The sequence below is a fragment of the Trachypithecus francoisi genome, unplaced genomic scaffold, assembly GCF_009764315.1.
Source record: "Trachypithecus francoisi isolate TF-2019V2 unplaced genomic scaffold, Tfra_2.0 Lachesis_group4, whole genome shotgun sequence".
Taxonomy (NCBI): Eukaryota; Metazoa; Chordata; class Mammalia; order Primates; family Cercopithecidae; genus Trachypithecus; species Trachypithecus francoisi.
This window is the reverse complement of record NW_022681469.1, coordinates 98,620,731-98,637,459: the sequence shown is the minus strand read 5'-3', so window position 1 is coordinate 98,637,459 and position 16,729 is coordinate 98,620,731. Positions and strand designations below refer to the sequence as shown.

At 34.0% G+C, this 16,729-nt stretch overlaps 1 protein-coding gene across 1 annotated transcript in view; it reads left to right on the top strand.

The window, feature by feature from the left end:
- SKAP2 (src kinase associated phosphoprotein 2) overlaps window positions 1–16,729 on the top strand; it is a 203,405-nt gene that overhangs the window by 117,901 nt on the left and 68,775 nt on the right. The window contains exons 5-6 of the mRNA XM_033194401.1: window positions 11,790–11,867; window positions 12,867–12,950. Of these exons, the coding sequence (XP_033050292.1) occupies window positions 11,790–11,867; window positions 12,867–12,950 (162 nt within the window). The remainder of the gene's footprint in view (window positions 1–11,789; window positions 11,868–12,866; window positions 12,951–16,729) is intronic.

The following is a 16,729-nucleotide window of genomic DNA, read 5'->3' as shown; positions in this document are numbered from 1 at the left end:
ACAATAATACTAGGTAAGAATATGAATTTCATATCTATATTGAAAAAAGAGTTATGGAAAAACCTCTTGTTTTAGGTGAAAGGAAGACAAATTGTGTGTGTGTCTGTAAGAGAGAGGCAGAAAAATTGCATACACATGTGTTTTTAGGAAGATACTTATAACACCTTAAACCAGAGTAGGTACTTTGAATGACAGAAGAGGGAAACTGCCAAGACTTCTTGATTTAAATAAAAAATTAGGTAGTTTCCTTCTTAAATAGAAACAGGTATACTATTTACTTATGAAGACTAAAGCATTAAGAATGTTTGGGAATGTATTTGCTTTAGTAATCAAGCTCAATTTAGTAATCAAATACTCAGAGTAGGACTGTGAAATAGAGTGAGAGCCTTAATTCAGCAATTTACCTCTATTAATAAGTTAGTCATAAAATAATTTCATGTTTGATAGTTTTCAAACTACACATTTGTCACTTGTTATTTTTCTTATTTATTTATTCATATTAACCACCCCTCAATAATAAAGTTGTTTTGGGAGATGGGAATAGAATGACAATTATTTATGTACTTGTTATTTTTCTTAAGACAGAAACAAAAACATGTTTTATTATACTGTACAATGTAGAAGACATTATAACTCTGCATATTCCTATTTCAGATACTTAAGATATAATCTTGTGTTATTAATGACTCTAAACTTTTTGTATACAGAATAGGAAAAATAAATAAAATGAGTTTAAAGAATATCACAAATTATAAAAATGTTACTTATAATCTGAAAATAATTTTAAAAATTTATACCTCAAAATACACAACATAAAGCTGTTGCAAAAGTAAGTAAATCAATGAAAGAATTGTCCTATGGCCTATGTAAAAATAAAGCATAGTTGAGTGGAAAGAAGCTAAAGAATTCAGTCTAAATTATATTCATTTCTTATTTCTATGCAGTTTGCTAGAGGAATCTGCATACAAAAGGAACCTCCTTTTCCTTCCATAAACATCATTTTTCCCATAACTAATTTGTTCCATGTTTGTGTATATATGTTTTTAAACCAAAATGGAAGTATTTCAAATACATTCTTAAGAAGCAAAATTGACCCAAAATCTTACAGATGAAACAACACTCCACATTTTAAATGTATGGTATATTGGCCATGCGCAGTGGCTAACGCCTATAACCCTAGCACTCTGGGAGGCCAAGGTGGGTGGATCAGCTGAGGTCAGGAGTTCGAGACCAGCCTGGCCAACATGGTGAAACCCCGTCTCTACTAAAAATACAAAAATTAGCTGGGCATGGTAGCGTGTGCGTGTAATGCCAGCTGCTTGGGAGGCTGAGGCAGGGAAATCGTTGAACGTGGTGGGTGGAGGTTGCAGTGAGCCAAGAACGCACCACTGCACTCCATCCTGGGTGAAAGAGCAAGACTCCATCTCAAAAAAAAAAAAGTACGGTATATTAAAATATATCATGTTACACTTAGGGAACTAATCTTAAATAATAGTGATTGCTTTAATGCCGTAGAAAAGTAATGCAATGATGTTGTCTGTCACAGTTTCTATAGATGGCATTCATTTATTCCATCAGCAGTGGAACATAGCATTTCAGAAAATGGGCTTTTGGGCAAGTAGACTTAAGGTCCTGGCTCCACTTATTGTATGTGACCTTGATTTCTGATTGGTAATATAGAGTTAGTAATACTTACCTCTTAGGGTTATATGATGATGAAATGAGATGATGACTGGTATCATCATCTTTACCTAACTCACGGTAAAGGCTTAATAAATGTTAACTGTTGCAGTGCTGATATCTGTAATCATGCCACTGATAGTGCTGTAAAAAAACATATTTAAGCTTATAGTGTGGAGATAATAGAAACAGTTGTGTTTGATACAGAGATAGCATAGGTAAGGAAGAAAAAAGTAGGACCTATTATTATTGTTATTATTTGAGACAGGGTCTCACTCTGTCACCCAGGCTGGAGTGCAGTGGCACTATCATAAGCAGCCTTGAACTCTTGGGCTCAAACGATTCTCCTGCCTTCCGAGTAGCTAGGACTACAGGTGTGAGTTACTGTGCCTGAGTAATTAATACATTTTTTATAGAGATGCGGTGTTGCTTGTTACCCAGGCTGTCTTGAACACCTGGCCTCAAGTGATCCTTCTGCCTCAGCCTTCCAAAGTGCTAGAATTACAGGTGTGAATCACTGCCCACAGCCGAGGACCTATTATTGTTATTGTTTAAATTTTATATATAATTGTTTGACTTTTAAGATGCCTTCAACAAATTTCCAGTGAAGTTGAGTTTATGTTTCCTAGTTTTCTGTTTTGGGTACTGTTTAGAAAAGCCTGGCACATAATATAGACTAGTAAAATATTGTTTAATATATGAGTTAAGAACGTTCCTTTTCATTTATGCAAATCTTTATTATGTATAATCTTGTCAAATATTTATTTATGCATCAGATTTGTTTTTGGCCAAGTATCTATAACCAGAAAGAAAGTCGTGTGGTTAAAAGGTGTTTAACATTCATGTTTTTATTCTAGTGGTTTATATTTTCAGCCTCCTTTTGTGTGTGTGTGTGTGTGTGTGTGTGTGTGTGTGTAACAATGGACTTGTGGCAAATTTGAGTTGCCTTTTAAAAATACTAGTAGTAATAAGAGATAACATTTCTTAAAGAGTTATCTTAAGTGCTGTTCTACTAAATCCCCACAGTAACTCTCCATAGTATGCCCGCCTATTATCTACATTGAAATATTTGAAAACTAAAGCTTAATGAAATTGAGTAACTTGCTAAGTCACGGAGCTGGTAGCCATCCTGCAATTTGAATGTAAATCCAGGGTTCTGAACATGAATCTAAAATGCAGTATCAGTTTGGGGGCACTTTTGTTGTGGAAAGAAATGCATTAAATTAAAACCCAGTTCATAATTAATTGTATATATTTAATTTTATATATTTAGAGACTGAACATTTTGATATATTTAGAATTATATTTTTAACTTAAGGAGAAATGTATTCCATTTTAAGCTTGCATCTCATTTTCTCAAAGTATGTATTATAGACTTTTTTAGAAGGCTATTATTTTTTAGAATTTAATGTTTTACTTGCTACAGAGTAGATGACTAAGATATAGGCAGATAAAGAGTTGCTGAGGAGTTACTTTATGTGAAAGGTAAAATTTGATTTAAATTTTTTATGTGGAATCAAAAGATCTATTATTTAAAAGTAACCTTTACTAAAATATAAAAACACAGAGGGCGCCCTGTATTATAATATCATATAGTTTATAAATATATAAACTAGTAGTCTTGTCTCTAAAGTAAAACCTTATTTTAAAATGATTGATTCAGTATATTGATATGCTATCTTCCCTGGAAATAATTGAGAGAGTCTTATAAGGTTTTCCACAAAGTAATAACTCTAGAATTTTTAGATAAAAACCATATTTTAAAATTCTATAAGGAACAAGTTTAATATATTTTAACAATGTGATAACTAGTGGTTTATTGTTAGACCAACAAATCAGAACTCTTAAAGATATTTTTTTCACATCTACTTTTATGAGAAAGGGACAGAAGTTCTATATTAAAGATTTATCTAAAGAAGCAATCTTCAGATATGTAATAAGATAGTTCAGTTTCTGGTCGTATACTTAAGTGTATGTTAAAGTAAAAGAAGCAGTTTTAAATGAATGGAGAAGGATAATTGGACTCTGTATCATATAATTCACATGTACTATTGATCTGTGACTTTTTGAGCATTATTTTAATCGATGTTGATGAACACAATTGATTTCAGATTTCTTTTCATTATTCTGGAATCTTGCCATTAGAATTTTTTGTAGTTTTGTAGATTTCTATGAAAATTAGTAGCAGCAAGAAAGGAAGGAAGAAAAAAGGGAAAGGAGAGGAGAAGAGAGGAGAGGGAGGGGAAAGAGGAGCAGAGGGGAGGGAAGAGGAGGAAAAGGAAGGAGAGAAGAAGAGAAGGGAGGAGGACGAGAGGAGGAAGGAAGAGATGTAAAATAGAAGCTTTGATTGAACTCTGAACAAATGCTTAATCTTTTGGATTATATTCATGAACATATCTTACATGCATGTAGCTATGATATTAATAGTTATTGTCTTCTTTGTTTCCAAATAGACCTATTGAAGGCATAGTGAAAATTTCCACTCTTAACTCCTTTAGAGTTAATAAAGGCAAATTTGAATTATCCTCATGGTTATTCCGTTTTTGCTTGGTAGCCTTCAAAATGGCCACTTTTCAGAGGAGGGAGGAGATTAGCAGATGTTAAACCCTTGAGTTGTAACCTCTGCTTTTACCCCAGTGTAGTCACATAGGCTGCTATGTCAGTTCTTAAAGTGTTTTCCCCAAGGCATAACCCTCCTGAGAATTCTGTGGTTCTACCAATTGAAAGTTGACCATCTTAATGTCAAAGCATGGTGTGAGCTTTTTTGATTTTGTTTTTCTTAAAAGAAATATCATAATAGGCTTAGAGATCGCTAGTACTAATGTATTCATTGGTGAATCTCTTCTGAAGAAAGTAATAGTGCTACGATGAGAAAACAAGCTTTTTGGAAAGACTATGCTAAAGTAACACAATTAGTCCTCTATTAGAGTTATGGCAGTGATTATTGTTTGAGATGTTCATTGAATATATAATGTCTTCCTTTTGCTACTAAAAATACTGATAAATTTGAAATTCCAAATGTAATTTGGAATTTGAAATTCAAATTTCAAATTTGGATTTGAAATTCCAAATTTCCCACATGGAGGGGAGAATTATTCAGATATGAAAAATATTTAATTTATATATTTATTTCTATCACACATATTCCAGGGCAAGGTTCTAGCTGAATATTAAACCTTTTAAATGACATAAAATAGTTCTATGCTAGATGTAAAAGAAGTTACTAGTTGTTCTATAAAAAATAGATTGTGAGCAATTTCCACATTTGATATAATTGAAACTTCAATCTATCTTGGACCTTGGCCATTTACTACTGAAAGGACAAGAAAAATATTAGTGTGGATATATTTTATCAACTCCTGGAATTGGAGGGCTTTGGAGATGATTGAACCTATCTTTTTTTAGGTTTTAAAAAGAAGAAATTGAGTCCAGAGAGGCTAAGTGACATGTTTAAGGTTAAAAAAAAAAAAAAAAGTTTAGAACTGAGATTACATTGCAGACTTCTTTAATCTCTGCCATGGATTTTGAAGTCAGTATCAACGTAAAGCTAAGCTTCTGAATATGTGCCGTACCACTAAAACATTTTATTTACTATTTATATCCAAGTTAACTGTAGGTTTCTCTCCTTTGTTGGTGCATAGTCTTATTTTGTTTTGGTTCTTTGTTTACTTTGCAGATATGCTAATGAATTTTTATACTTAAAACCTATTAGAAAAAGAAATGAAGTGTCTGCATCCTTGCATCTTTGTATCTATTACATAATTTCTAGAAACAGGGAAAATAGCTTGTAAGTTTATGTGTATAATTATAAAGTGTAATTAAACTGCACTTGTGGAATGATGAATTCTGAGCCAGTCACAGCTCTGGGAACTGAGGCTTTTTTATGGATTATTTTCTAAAGCTAAGTACTAATGTACCTTTCAGCCAAAAATGTTGTTAAGATAGTGGACATCAACTGTAAGGATAGCGGAAGCAAAACAGAAAGCATTTCTCTACCTTTATACAAAATTACAACGCATTGGGATTATATTGGTGTTATGACATACTGGCACCTGAAAGTGTACTTTCATTCTGTTTACCACTTCTTAAGAAAAATGAACTTCAATTGGAGAAGCTAATCTAAATAATAAAATAACCACTGGTGGATAGGTGAGAGTATCACCATCATGAAATGAGATAATATTTTTGGACAATCAAAGCCTAATATATGTTTCAAATATAAAGCAATCATTAAGTGGGTAAATACTTTTTTTAAAAAATGGGTCTATTGGCCAGGCATGGTGGCTCATGCCTATAATACCAGCACTTTGGGAGGCCAAAGCGGGCAGATCACTTGATCCCAGTAGTTTGAGATCAGCCTGGACAACATGATGAAACCTTGTCTCTACAAAACATACAGAAATTAGCCAGGCATGCTGTTGTGCACCTATAATCCCAGCTACTCAGGAGGTTGAGGTGGGAGGATCGCTTGAGCCCAGAAAGCAGAGGTTGTAGTAACAAAATCATGCCACTGCACTACAGCCTGGGCTGCATTTTTGGTAGTTTACTACATGAGTTTAGAAGAGACAAAAGGAAGCACTATCTCCCCCTAGGAGGTGGCCAGTTTATGGAACTCAGTATCCCAACTATTAGGTGAAAATGAAGAATTTGAAAAGGTTTAAATAAACTTGTAGATGCTTTATTTATATGAATTGTCAGGAAAAAAGATATGGTTGTATGGTTGAGAAGTTTATTCTTTACTTTTTGGAGTTCAGGGAAAACAGTCACATCATGTGGTGACACAGAATATTTGACTAAATGGACCAAAATCTTGACTCAGAGTGAAAAATCTTACGAATAATAACAGTCTTTTTAAAAGTATCTTTTCTCTCTTTTCCAATATAAGGGAAAAGGAAACTTTAGTCGAGTATAGGTGGTAGGAAGAATTACACTATGTGAAAGCTTGGTGTTCATGTTGAAAACTATATAAATGCCAACTAGAAAAGGGAAAATTGAAGGGAGCAAAAGGTGAAGCTCAGACCCTAGTTGTAATTTTGCATAAAGTCTAGATTAAACAACCAAAAAAGTGTGAATGTATTAGTGTAATTAAGCCAATAATATGATGATTTATTGATGATAAAATAGTAAAAATAAGGCTTTGGATTCCTTAGAAGTCTAGCATTTAAATTGATCACCAAAGTTGCATATCAAAAAATAAAAATGATAATAAAAACATATCTATTTTGAAAATGTCTCTGAATCATTACACTTTGGTAATGATGTCGCATACTGTCTTAGATAAAGTAATGCATTTAAAGAGGTGTTAGACTGGGATATAATGTGTGTGTGTGTGTGTTTGTGTGTGTGAGTGTGTGTATGTGTATGTATCAGGGAAGAGTCTATTAGGAGACACATCAATGTCAGGGAAGACCCTGGAATATAGTATATTGAGGCACCCAATACTGGACAAAATTGTGAATCAACATTTGTTCATTTAGATTTGAGAAATCTAAATAAAAAAGAAAGGACCATTAGACTTCCCATTCTCCTCAACTCTAGCTCTTTCTCTCTCTCCCCCAACTCTAACTCTCTCTCACTCTCATTCCCTTGCCTACTCAAAGGACTTGCATGCTGCTCTAGGCCTTGTCTTCTGAGTGAAGCTTCTGTGATCTAGACACATTTTTCTACTTTTCTTTGTCCTAAATACAGTAATGCAGTTGTCTACCCTGTTAATGCCAAGACTGGATTTAGACCTGACCAGCCTAACACCTGGAATGTCACTAAATGATACTTCCTACCACAGACTTCATATTTTTCTCTGAAATTGAAGTAACTACTGTTTTTCATTCTGAAATAATTATTTTTAATTGTTAACACTTTTTAAAAGATAATGCTTATTTCTTAAGTATATTACAGGCATTTAAACATTCCAGTGTTTTTCATCCTAGATTCAAGAAAAAAAAGATAAAGTAATAGTTTAATAAAATCACCAAGAGTGGGTAATACCTTAGTTTTAAGGTAATTTGTTATTAATTTTAATACTTTGTATCTCTTCTCTGCTTTTCAAATTCTAGTATCCATACCTGAAGCTTGCTGTACTATGTCTACGATATACACCATTTGTTTTTAAGGCAAAAACTTTAAGACACATACTAGAATTCTTGAGTTATCTTTTAGAAACAGTTACCTTATGAATAAAGTATCAACCTAATTATAGGGAAATTTGGATTTCACTATTGCCTTTTCCCTGAATTGCTGGGAATATCGGCACTTGATACTTGTTTATTTGAGTTCATTGTGACCTTTTTGCCATTTTGAATGCTTCAGATTCTCAAATTGCACATTGGAAGAAGACCCATTCCTTGCTTAGTTGCCCTTGTAGGGTGTCGATTTTAATGTCTAATATTTTGAGCTGCTTTAGAAAAGTAGGATTATCATATAAGAAATACATAATCATTTTATAAAAAGAAAACTAGTCTTTCTCAGTATATACCTTACTTTCTTGGGTACTGAAAGTTTGTGGCCACTTAAGCAAGTCCATGTAATAAATTCCTGTAGCATAGTCTAGTCCCCAGAATATGGGTTAATTTTTGTTTTCCCCTTAGGATATAATTTTTTCATTAACCACTTTCACTTAGTAAAAGGAAATCTTTTAACTGCTTTAGAAGCAGCTACAATGCTTAACTTGTATAGTTGCCAAATCATGCTTTTTCCTATCTTTCATTTCTGATTAACTTTCTCTGAGCAACATAGTCTTATATTTACATTAGCATCCATTCACTTGAACTAGTAGTTACAGTTATACTAACGTATAACAGTATTTAACTATAATAGCTAATAAAAGCTAACATTTACTGAATGCCTACTATGTGCAAAGGACTAAGACCCAGTGCAAAACTTTTCTTTAGGACAAGGTTTGAATTTTAATAGTGAAGCTGAGAATATGATTGTGAATTCACTGGAATGTTGTATAATTGGCTGTGTTACATAGTGAGGTAATATAATTGCGGTGTATGGCAAACGTGGCAGCTGTTTGTTGTTGCCTGACAGATAGGCTTACATTAGCCTTAATTTCTTTTTCTTCATGTATCATTATGCCTGTATATTTATAGTCTTGTTTCTTTATACCAATCTGAATCTTCCTAAATGTCAATAGCATTAATCATTGTAGGCATAGTGATATGAGGTCTAAATGATATGAAAATTCATATTTTTAAAGGAAATTACTACTTTTTTATATGTTATGACAGATTTTCCATCCCTGCCATCAGAAAGTATTGTCCGTATGCTCATGGTGATATACAAACCAAATGGTTCTTCTGAAAATTTAAAAATCTAAAGTATTTACAGGGATTGCTATTAGTGTACTTTTGTGTTTTAAAGAATTCACGTGGCTATTAAACAAATCCTGGATATTGGACAAACAGCAATAAAGGTTTAGAAAAATGAAATTTCAGTTAAAAAAAAGTATGCCTCCACTCCCCAGGGAAGAAATAAAAGATTTTATATTAGAAACATGAATTTAGAATTCAGAATAAGTATTGCTTATGACATCAAATTTTATTGTGATGTATCAGGTGGAAATTTAGTCAACATTTTTCTTAAAGCAAAAGAGTCAGGCTATGTGTATATTGAATGCTAGTAAATTCTAATTTCCCTTCTCCTTTTCCTTTTCCCCCACTTCCTTTCCCCTCTCCCTTCCTCCCATCTCTCCTTTTTGACTAGTAACATTTTAGAGTTGAAAGCTATGCTAAAGGTACCCATTTCTTTTCAGAATAATTTAACTTTTCTTCTTAAGATTTTGTGAACATCCATTCCTTATGTAAAGAACATTTATTATGCCCAACGGAAGTAAGAGAGTTGTGGGACTACCCCTTAATGAGACCAAATCATCCCACAATTAGCCGCTTTAGTTTAGTGGTTGACCAGGAATTGTTTACATAGATAAGATTTCTGTTTGTAATTTTTGTTTTATGTGCAAAATACTATAATAAATAATTTATACCTTTATATGTACCAAGTTTATTTTGAAAAAAATAAACTGGATACATTTATTGAACAGCTATTAAAATATGTACACTTTCCCTAAAATTTCATTTACATTTCAAAATCAGGGTTCTATTTTAAATATGTTTTAATGATACTGTGTTGTGTTTACTAAGTGAAATTGATCCACCAAGGAGCTGAAATTAGTACTCTAATTTTAAGCTTTGTTTCTTAAGACAAAATATCCATAACTTTATCACTACTGTGATCCCCATGATATTAAAAAAAAAAAGCTGGTAAAATTATGTGATGAGTTTGTATATAATAAACTTCCTATCAAACCCATTCTGTTTTTTTAATTTTTAATTTTTGTGGGTACATAATAGGCAAATTTATGGGGCATATTATATTATATTTTGATACAGGCATACCATGCATGATAATCACATCAGGATAAATGAGGTATCCATCACCTCAATCATTTATTCTTTCTTTGTGTTACAAAGAATCCAATTATATTTATTTAGTTATTTTATTTTATTTTATTTTATTTATTTATTTATTTAAAGACAGGGTCTCTCTCTATTACCCAGGCTGGAACGCAGTGTCATGATCATGGCCTACTGCAGCCTTGACCTCTTGGGGTATCCTTCCACCTCAGACCCCCTTCTTTCCACATCTACCCCCCTCCTCCGCTGGCTGGGACTGCAGGCATGTATACCACTACACCCAGTTATTTTTTAATTTTTCGTAGAGATAGGGGTCTCACTGTGTTACCCAAGCTGGTGTCAAACTCCTGGGCTCAAGCGACCCTCCTTCCTTAGCCTCCGAAAGTGCTGGGATTGTAGGCATGAGCCATTGCACCTGGCCACTTAGTTATTTTAAAATATACAATAAATTGTTGTTGACTATAGTCACTCTCACTCTGTTGTGCTATCATATGCTAGATCTTATTCATTCTAATTGTATGTTTGTACTCAAAACATTTTCTATCCTAAGCTGTACTGAAACCACTTCCACTGGATGTATTACATACAGACTTTCTTTTGATTGGTTGTTTTCACTTGCTAGAGTTCTAGTAAAATGCTGAGGATAACTATTATATTTCTTTTCTTTTTCCTTTCTTTTTCTTTTTTTTCTTGCCCAGGCTGGATTGCAATGGCGTGATCTTGGCTCACTGCAACCTCCACCTCCTGGGTTCAAGTGATTCTCCTACCTCAGCTGCCAAGTAGCTGAGATTACAGGCACCCACCACCATGCCTGGCTAATTTTTTTTGTAGTTTTAGTAGAGATAGGGTTTCACTATGTTGGCCAGGCTGGTCTCGAACTCCTGTCCTCAAGTGATCCGCCCGCCTCAGCCTCCCAAAGTGCTGGGATTACAACTGTGAGCCACTGCACCTGGCAGATAACTTATATTTCTAATGAAGTTTATAAAAATATTGAACACTTATAAAATTGAGTAACCTATAATCCATGACCGTGAATATATAATTTCTAATCAACTTTAGCTTGATTTGGAAACTTTTTTTAGGGATCCAGTGTTTGTTTATAATAGTTTTATCAGATCTATCTAGTTTTAGACTCTTAAATGCCCTATAAAAACCTAAAGCATACTCACTCAGTGGAATGTCCACAAGATTTCTCTGAATACAAACAGAGAGAATATTTGCTGTGGACTCAGAGAAACAAGTGTCAGCATTTGCTTCTAGGGGAAAAGCATTTTATGTTTTACTTGGTAGGAATAGGGATTATGCAGGTAAGAGTCAATATGTATTGAAATTTTTAAAGAATTAATTCAATATAAATATAAAGAAGCTATGATTTGTTTGGAATTCTTAACCTCTGTTTCAGGGATTTATTGCATTTATTTACAATAGTTTCTCAGTCTTGTATTTTGGGAGGATATATTAAGATGTATGAGCACAGAACTTTTTTTTTTTTTTTTTTTTTTTTTACTTTTTGAGACTTTTAGGGAGGATAGAGGGGATTAATCTATGGAATGGATATGAAACAAGGCTAATAGACTTAGATTTAAACAATTTCAGTAATTAAAAGCACACTGAATCTAATGAGATCTGGCACTTGTTTTTTCTGAAATGGATTACCCACTGCTTTTTTTTTTTTCTCTCCCCAACTTCTCATAGGAGCCCAGTTTCCTCCAATTGCAGCACAAGACCTTCCTTTTGTTCTAAAGGCTGGCTACCTTGAAAAACGCAGAAAAGGTAAACTTAAGGTTCTAATGAAAAATGTAAAAACGCTTACATCCTTAGATAGAACATGTTTGTAGTATACATGTGGAGGCAATATTCATTTTAGGTGATTAAAGAGTTTTAAGATTGTAAGAAAATCTGGATGACATTATCCAACCCACAAAATATAACTCTTAGCTTTAAATAATTTTTAATAAGAAGCATTAGGTCAGATTTTTAGTTGTCAACCTTGGTTATTTGTAAAATGATTCAGGAGCTGTTTCCTGCCTCTCAAAGGAAAGCTGCAGGCCGTGACTATATTCTCAAAGGTGGGATTTCTCACCAGTATCTCACTGGGCTGAGCAGCAGGTTTTCCTGTGCCCAACCTGGCATGCACCGTGGTTCAGATCAAGCCTGGCATCTTGTCTGCCATTGTCTATTATTCATTTCAGTGTTCCTCTCCATTGGCTGTGATAATTGGGAGTTGACCATATGGTCTCACTCTTTCAACACCAATATTTAATGGAAATGAAATATGGAGGTGGTTTTACAATATGAGAAATGAAAAGCAGATAGTCTTTTCATTACCATTCTGCTTATCTCTCTGGTAGTCCCTTTGGGCCGTTCTATTTATATTTCATTTTGCTTTTCTTAGCTGAATTTTAAAACTGAAAGAGTAACAGAAATAATCTAGGTTAGCTCCTCCCCCTTCTTTTTATAACAGATGAGAAAATGAGACCCAAATGGATCAATTATCTCAAGATTGTATAGTCAGATGCCTTTTTGACTGTCCCTGTCAGAAAACTTGGTTAGCCATGCTGTTGATTCCATAAGTATGGCAGCCCCGTAGCTACTTTACTTTATTCCCTTTAGCTTTGTTGGTTTGTTGTTGTTTGGTTTTTTGTCTCTTGGAAAAGAAGATACAAATTAGTCACAGAATGTTAGAGCTCAGAGGAATCTTAGAAATCATATTAATTAACTTTTTCTTTTACAGTAAGGAAATGGCCTTACATTTTCCCCTCTTTATTGCAGATCACAGCTTTCTGGGATTTGAATGGCAGAAACGGTGGTGTGCTCTCAGTAAAACAGTATTCTATTATTATGGAAGTGATAAAGGTAATGTTGGTGTTCAATTATATCAACTACTGTTGCCTAAGAATTTTTTGGCCATCCCTTCCCCCTCTTTTGGGTACAGAGTAAACTGAAGACAAACAAATAATAACTGGAAATTATAACAATTATAATCTAATTTATGATTCATTTCATTATTTGACAAATGCCCCAAATACCAGAGTGCCCTCAGAGCTAAAACAATTGTGTTGTATTGAATTCGAAAAGAGAGTAAAATAACTTTAATCTCTGTGGCCTTTCACCTTAGGAAATATTTATTATCCAGCCTACTGTTGTAGAATTTCTGGAAAAGTTAAGAACATAGGGTCGTGAGAGTTTCAATGGCAGAAAATAGATTATTTTCCTTAAGTATTTTAAAATATAATTAGAAAAAATTAAATATGAACGGCACCTTTCTGAGCTCCCTTTACAGATTTAAGGAATAACAGCAAACATGTGTATAGAATTTACTATATACTGGGTACCGTTCTAAGCACTTTGTCTAAGTACATTAGCTGTGTTAACTTGTTTAGCTCACAACAACTCTGTAAGTACTATTATTAGCACCATTAATTTTACTTTTAGGAAAACAGAACAGAGAGGTTAAGTGACTTGTTCAAGGTCACAGAGTTGGAAAATGGCAGATCTAGGAATTTTTTTTTCCTTTGTTTTTAGAAACAGGGTCTTGTCTTGGTGCCTAGGCTGGAGAGCAGTGGCTGTTCACAGGTGCAGTCATCACACCCTACAGCCTCAAACTCCTGGAGTCAAGTGATCTTCCTGTCTCAGTCTCCCAGGTAGCTGGGATTACAGGTGCACACCGCTGCACCCAGATCAAATTTAGGATTTTAACCTAGAGAATATGGTTAGAGTCCATGTTCTTAACCACTATTGTCACTACATTAATTTAGAAATACTAGGATACATTTTGTAACTTCATTATTAATTAATCAGTCTCTCAGTTGCAGTTAACATAATTTTAAGTTTGCTATTTGAACAAATAAAGCCACCAAATAATGAAATTTAAAGATTGTAAGCTTTCTGAGTTTCGCTTTATTCTAGGGAAAACAGGCTAGGAGTTGAATATTATGAAGTAAAACTTGTATGGAAATAGATAATGTTCATTTCCAGAAAGGACACTTTAAGAAGAAAAAGGCAAAAGTATCACTGAATGTAAGCTTTCCTATGGAATTGTTATCAATGTTGTTTGGAAATTTATGTTTTATTTGACATTATTTATAGTTTTTAGAGTTTTTTTTCCCCTGTTCTAAAAACCTACAGGTAAGATTATTGTATTTCAGATAAGTCTGAAATACTTACATAATGCTGGAAGTTGTTCTTACCTTTTGGCTAATGAGATTAACAACTTAATTAATTTAGTAGCTAGTTTGCATTCCATCACTAATTTACAATATGTTCAAATGTAGTAATGGCATCAGTGAAGTGTAAGCTGTAAACAGCTATAAACAAGCATCTTTCTTCTGCTAAGGGTCAGTAGTGAGGTAGGTCAGAAAATTTAGAGTTCAAGTTCAGTTACGATTATCATAGATCATAGAAATACAGTTTTGCATGATATTGTGAATTTAGATCAAGATAGTACCTTCCACAGAATATCCTCTTTTTCACCAGATCAGGGGAGGGAGGTTTCAGATCCTTGTAACTTTGATTCAATTAGGCTTCTCGTTTCTGATATAAGAATCAATGAATACTAATGCCAGTGTTTCCTCCATTTCTAGTCCTGACTGACATATAACAATGGTTAGGTCAAAGATTAGCAAGAGTTTCCCCAAAACCCAAAGCGTGTTAATATTTACTTCAAACACTAATATAATATATTCAGTGAAAACGTTTTAGTTAGAATTATTTGGATATTAGTTACGTTCCCTTTTTTTTTCTTTTTTAGAGATGAGGGGGCCTCACTCTATCACCCAAGCTGGAGTGCAGTGATGCCATCATAGCTCACTGCAACCTTGAATTCCTGAGTTCATTTTTATTCTTATTTGGTGAGACCTAATGGTAGTAACGTTGTTCGTAATTTGCATTTCAACTACTTTGTGATCCATTTAGCCCTTTCTGTCATTTCTGTTACTGGAAAGGGGTCTTGATCCAGTCCCCAAGAAAGGATTCTTGGATCTCACACAAGAAAGAATTTGAGGCCAATCCATAGAGGGAAGTGAAAGCAAGTTTATTAAGAAAGTAATGAAACAAAAGAATCGCTACTCCATAGGCAAAGCAGAGCATAGGCTGCTCAGCTGCTTACACTTACTGTTACTTCTTGATTATATGCTAAACAGCGAGTGGATTATTCATGAGTTTTCCTGAAAAGGGGTCGGCAGTTCTCAGAACTGAGGGTTTCTCCCCTTTTTAAATCATATAGGGTAACTTCCTGATGTTGCCGTGGTATTTGTAAACTATCACAGCACGGGTGGGAGTGTCTTTAACATGCTGATGCATTATAATTAGCATATAATGAGCAGTGAGGAAAGCCAAAGGTCACTTTTCATCGCCATCTTGGTTTTGGTGGGTTTTGGCCAGTTACTTTACTGCATCCTTTTATCAGCAAGGTCTTTGTGATCTGTACTTTGTGCCAACCTCCTATCTCATCCCGTGACTAAGAATGCCTAACCTCCTGGGAATGCAGCCCCCATAGGCCAAAGCCTTATTTTACCCAGCTCCTATTCAAGATGGAGTTGCTCTGGTTTAAATGCCTCTGACACTTCCGCTTTAAAGAAATTACCATTTTAGCATTCCTTTTTCATGTTGATGTTTGAAGATGTGGCTTATATTTCCTTAAATTTTTCCCTTTTACTTTGCAGCCTTCTGTTTCCAGTGAAATTTTAGATTTTTTTCTAGTGGTTCTTTTTTCTGTTGGCGGTTTCCTTTGAAATTCTTAGCCAGTTCCTCTCTTTTAAGGGACTCCAAAAAAAGATCTATCTTTCTACAGTTTTTAATTGCTTGTTTGGCATGATCCCGATTTCCTTCCTTTATATCAAATACTTTTTTTCTTTTGCAAAATTAGATACGATTTTTTATAGCCTTATTTACTGTATGTGTGAACCATTTACCTAATGGGAAGAGCTCCTATCTAGATATATGAGAACTATAATCCTCCAACTAAGTAGGATTTAGATAAATGGATTATAAAGGCACAGAAGGAGTTGACACCACTTATTAGGTTAAAGTGTGCTTTGTTACTGTTTGACAGATACATAGTTCACATTTTCTACCATATTGTGTGTGCCAAAAAACATATTGACCTATGAAGATAGTAGTGGCTTAGAAAGAGTAGTTCCAACCTGTTGGGTAAATGATGCACTTACCATTGTACCAATAAATATTGTCTGTATTTATTATTTGTAGCCATTTGGGACCCTTAAGCAACAAATACATATAGTATATATTTCAACACCTGAGGAAATCTTACTCATCCTTTCATCTCCTTCCTTTTCCTTTGATTGTCATGAGTCTCATTCATCAAAATTCTTAGGTCCTAGATGTTCAGATGTCCTTCAAGTCATTCACTCATTCATTCACTTACTCGTTCTTTTTCTAAATTTGATAAATATTTTTTCAGACACTTGTTAGCTAGTAGGCACTGAGGATCCAAAGATCCTTAGAGGTGCTCACAGTTTCGGTTTTTGTGGATATCAGTGAGAGAGGGAAGGATGCTGTGGGGTTGGAGGAAGGAGCTGGGCAGGTAAACTGACCATTTCAATGCAGTACAGTAAGTAATTTAAATAAGCTATCTTTGGATCACAAATGAGGGAAAGCTAACTGCCTAGGGAAGT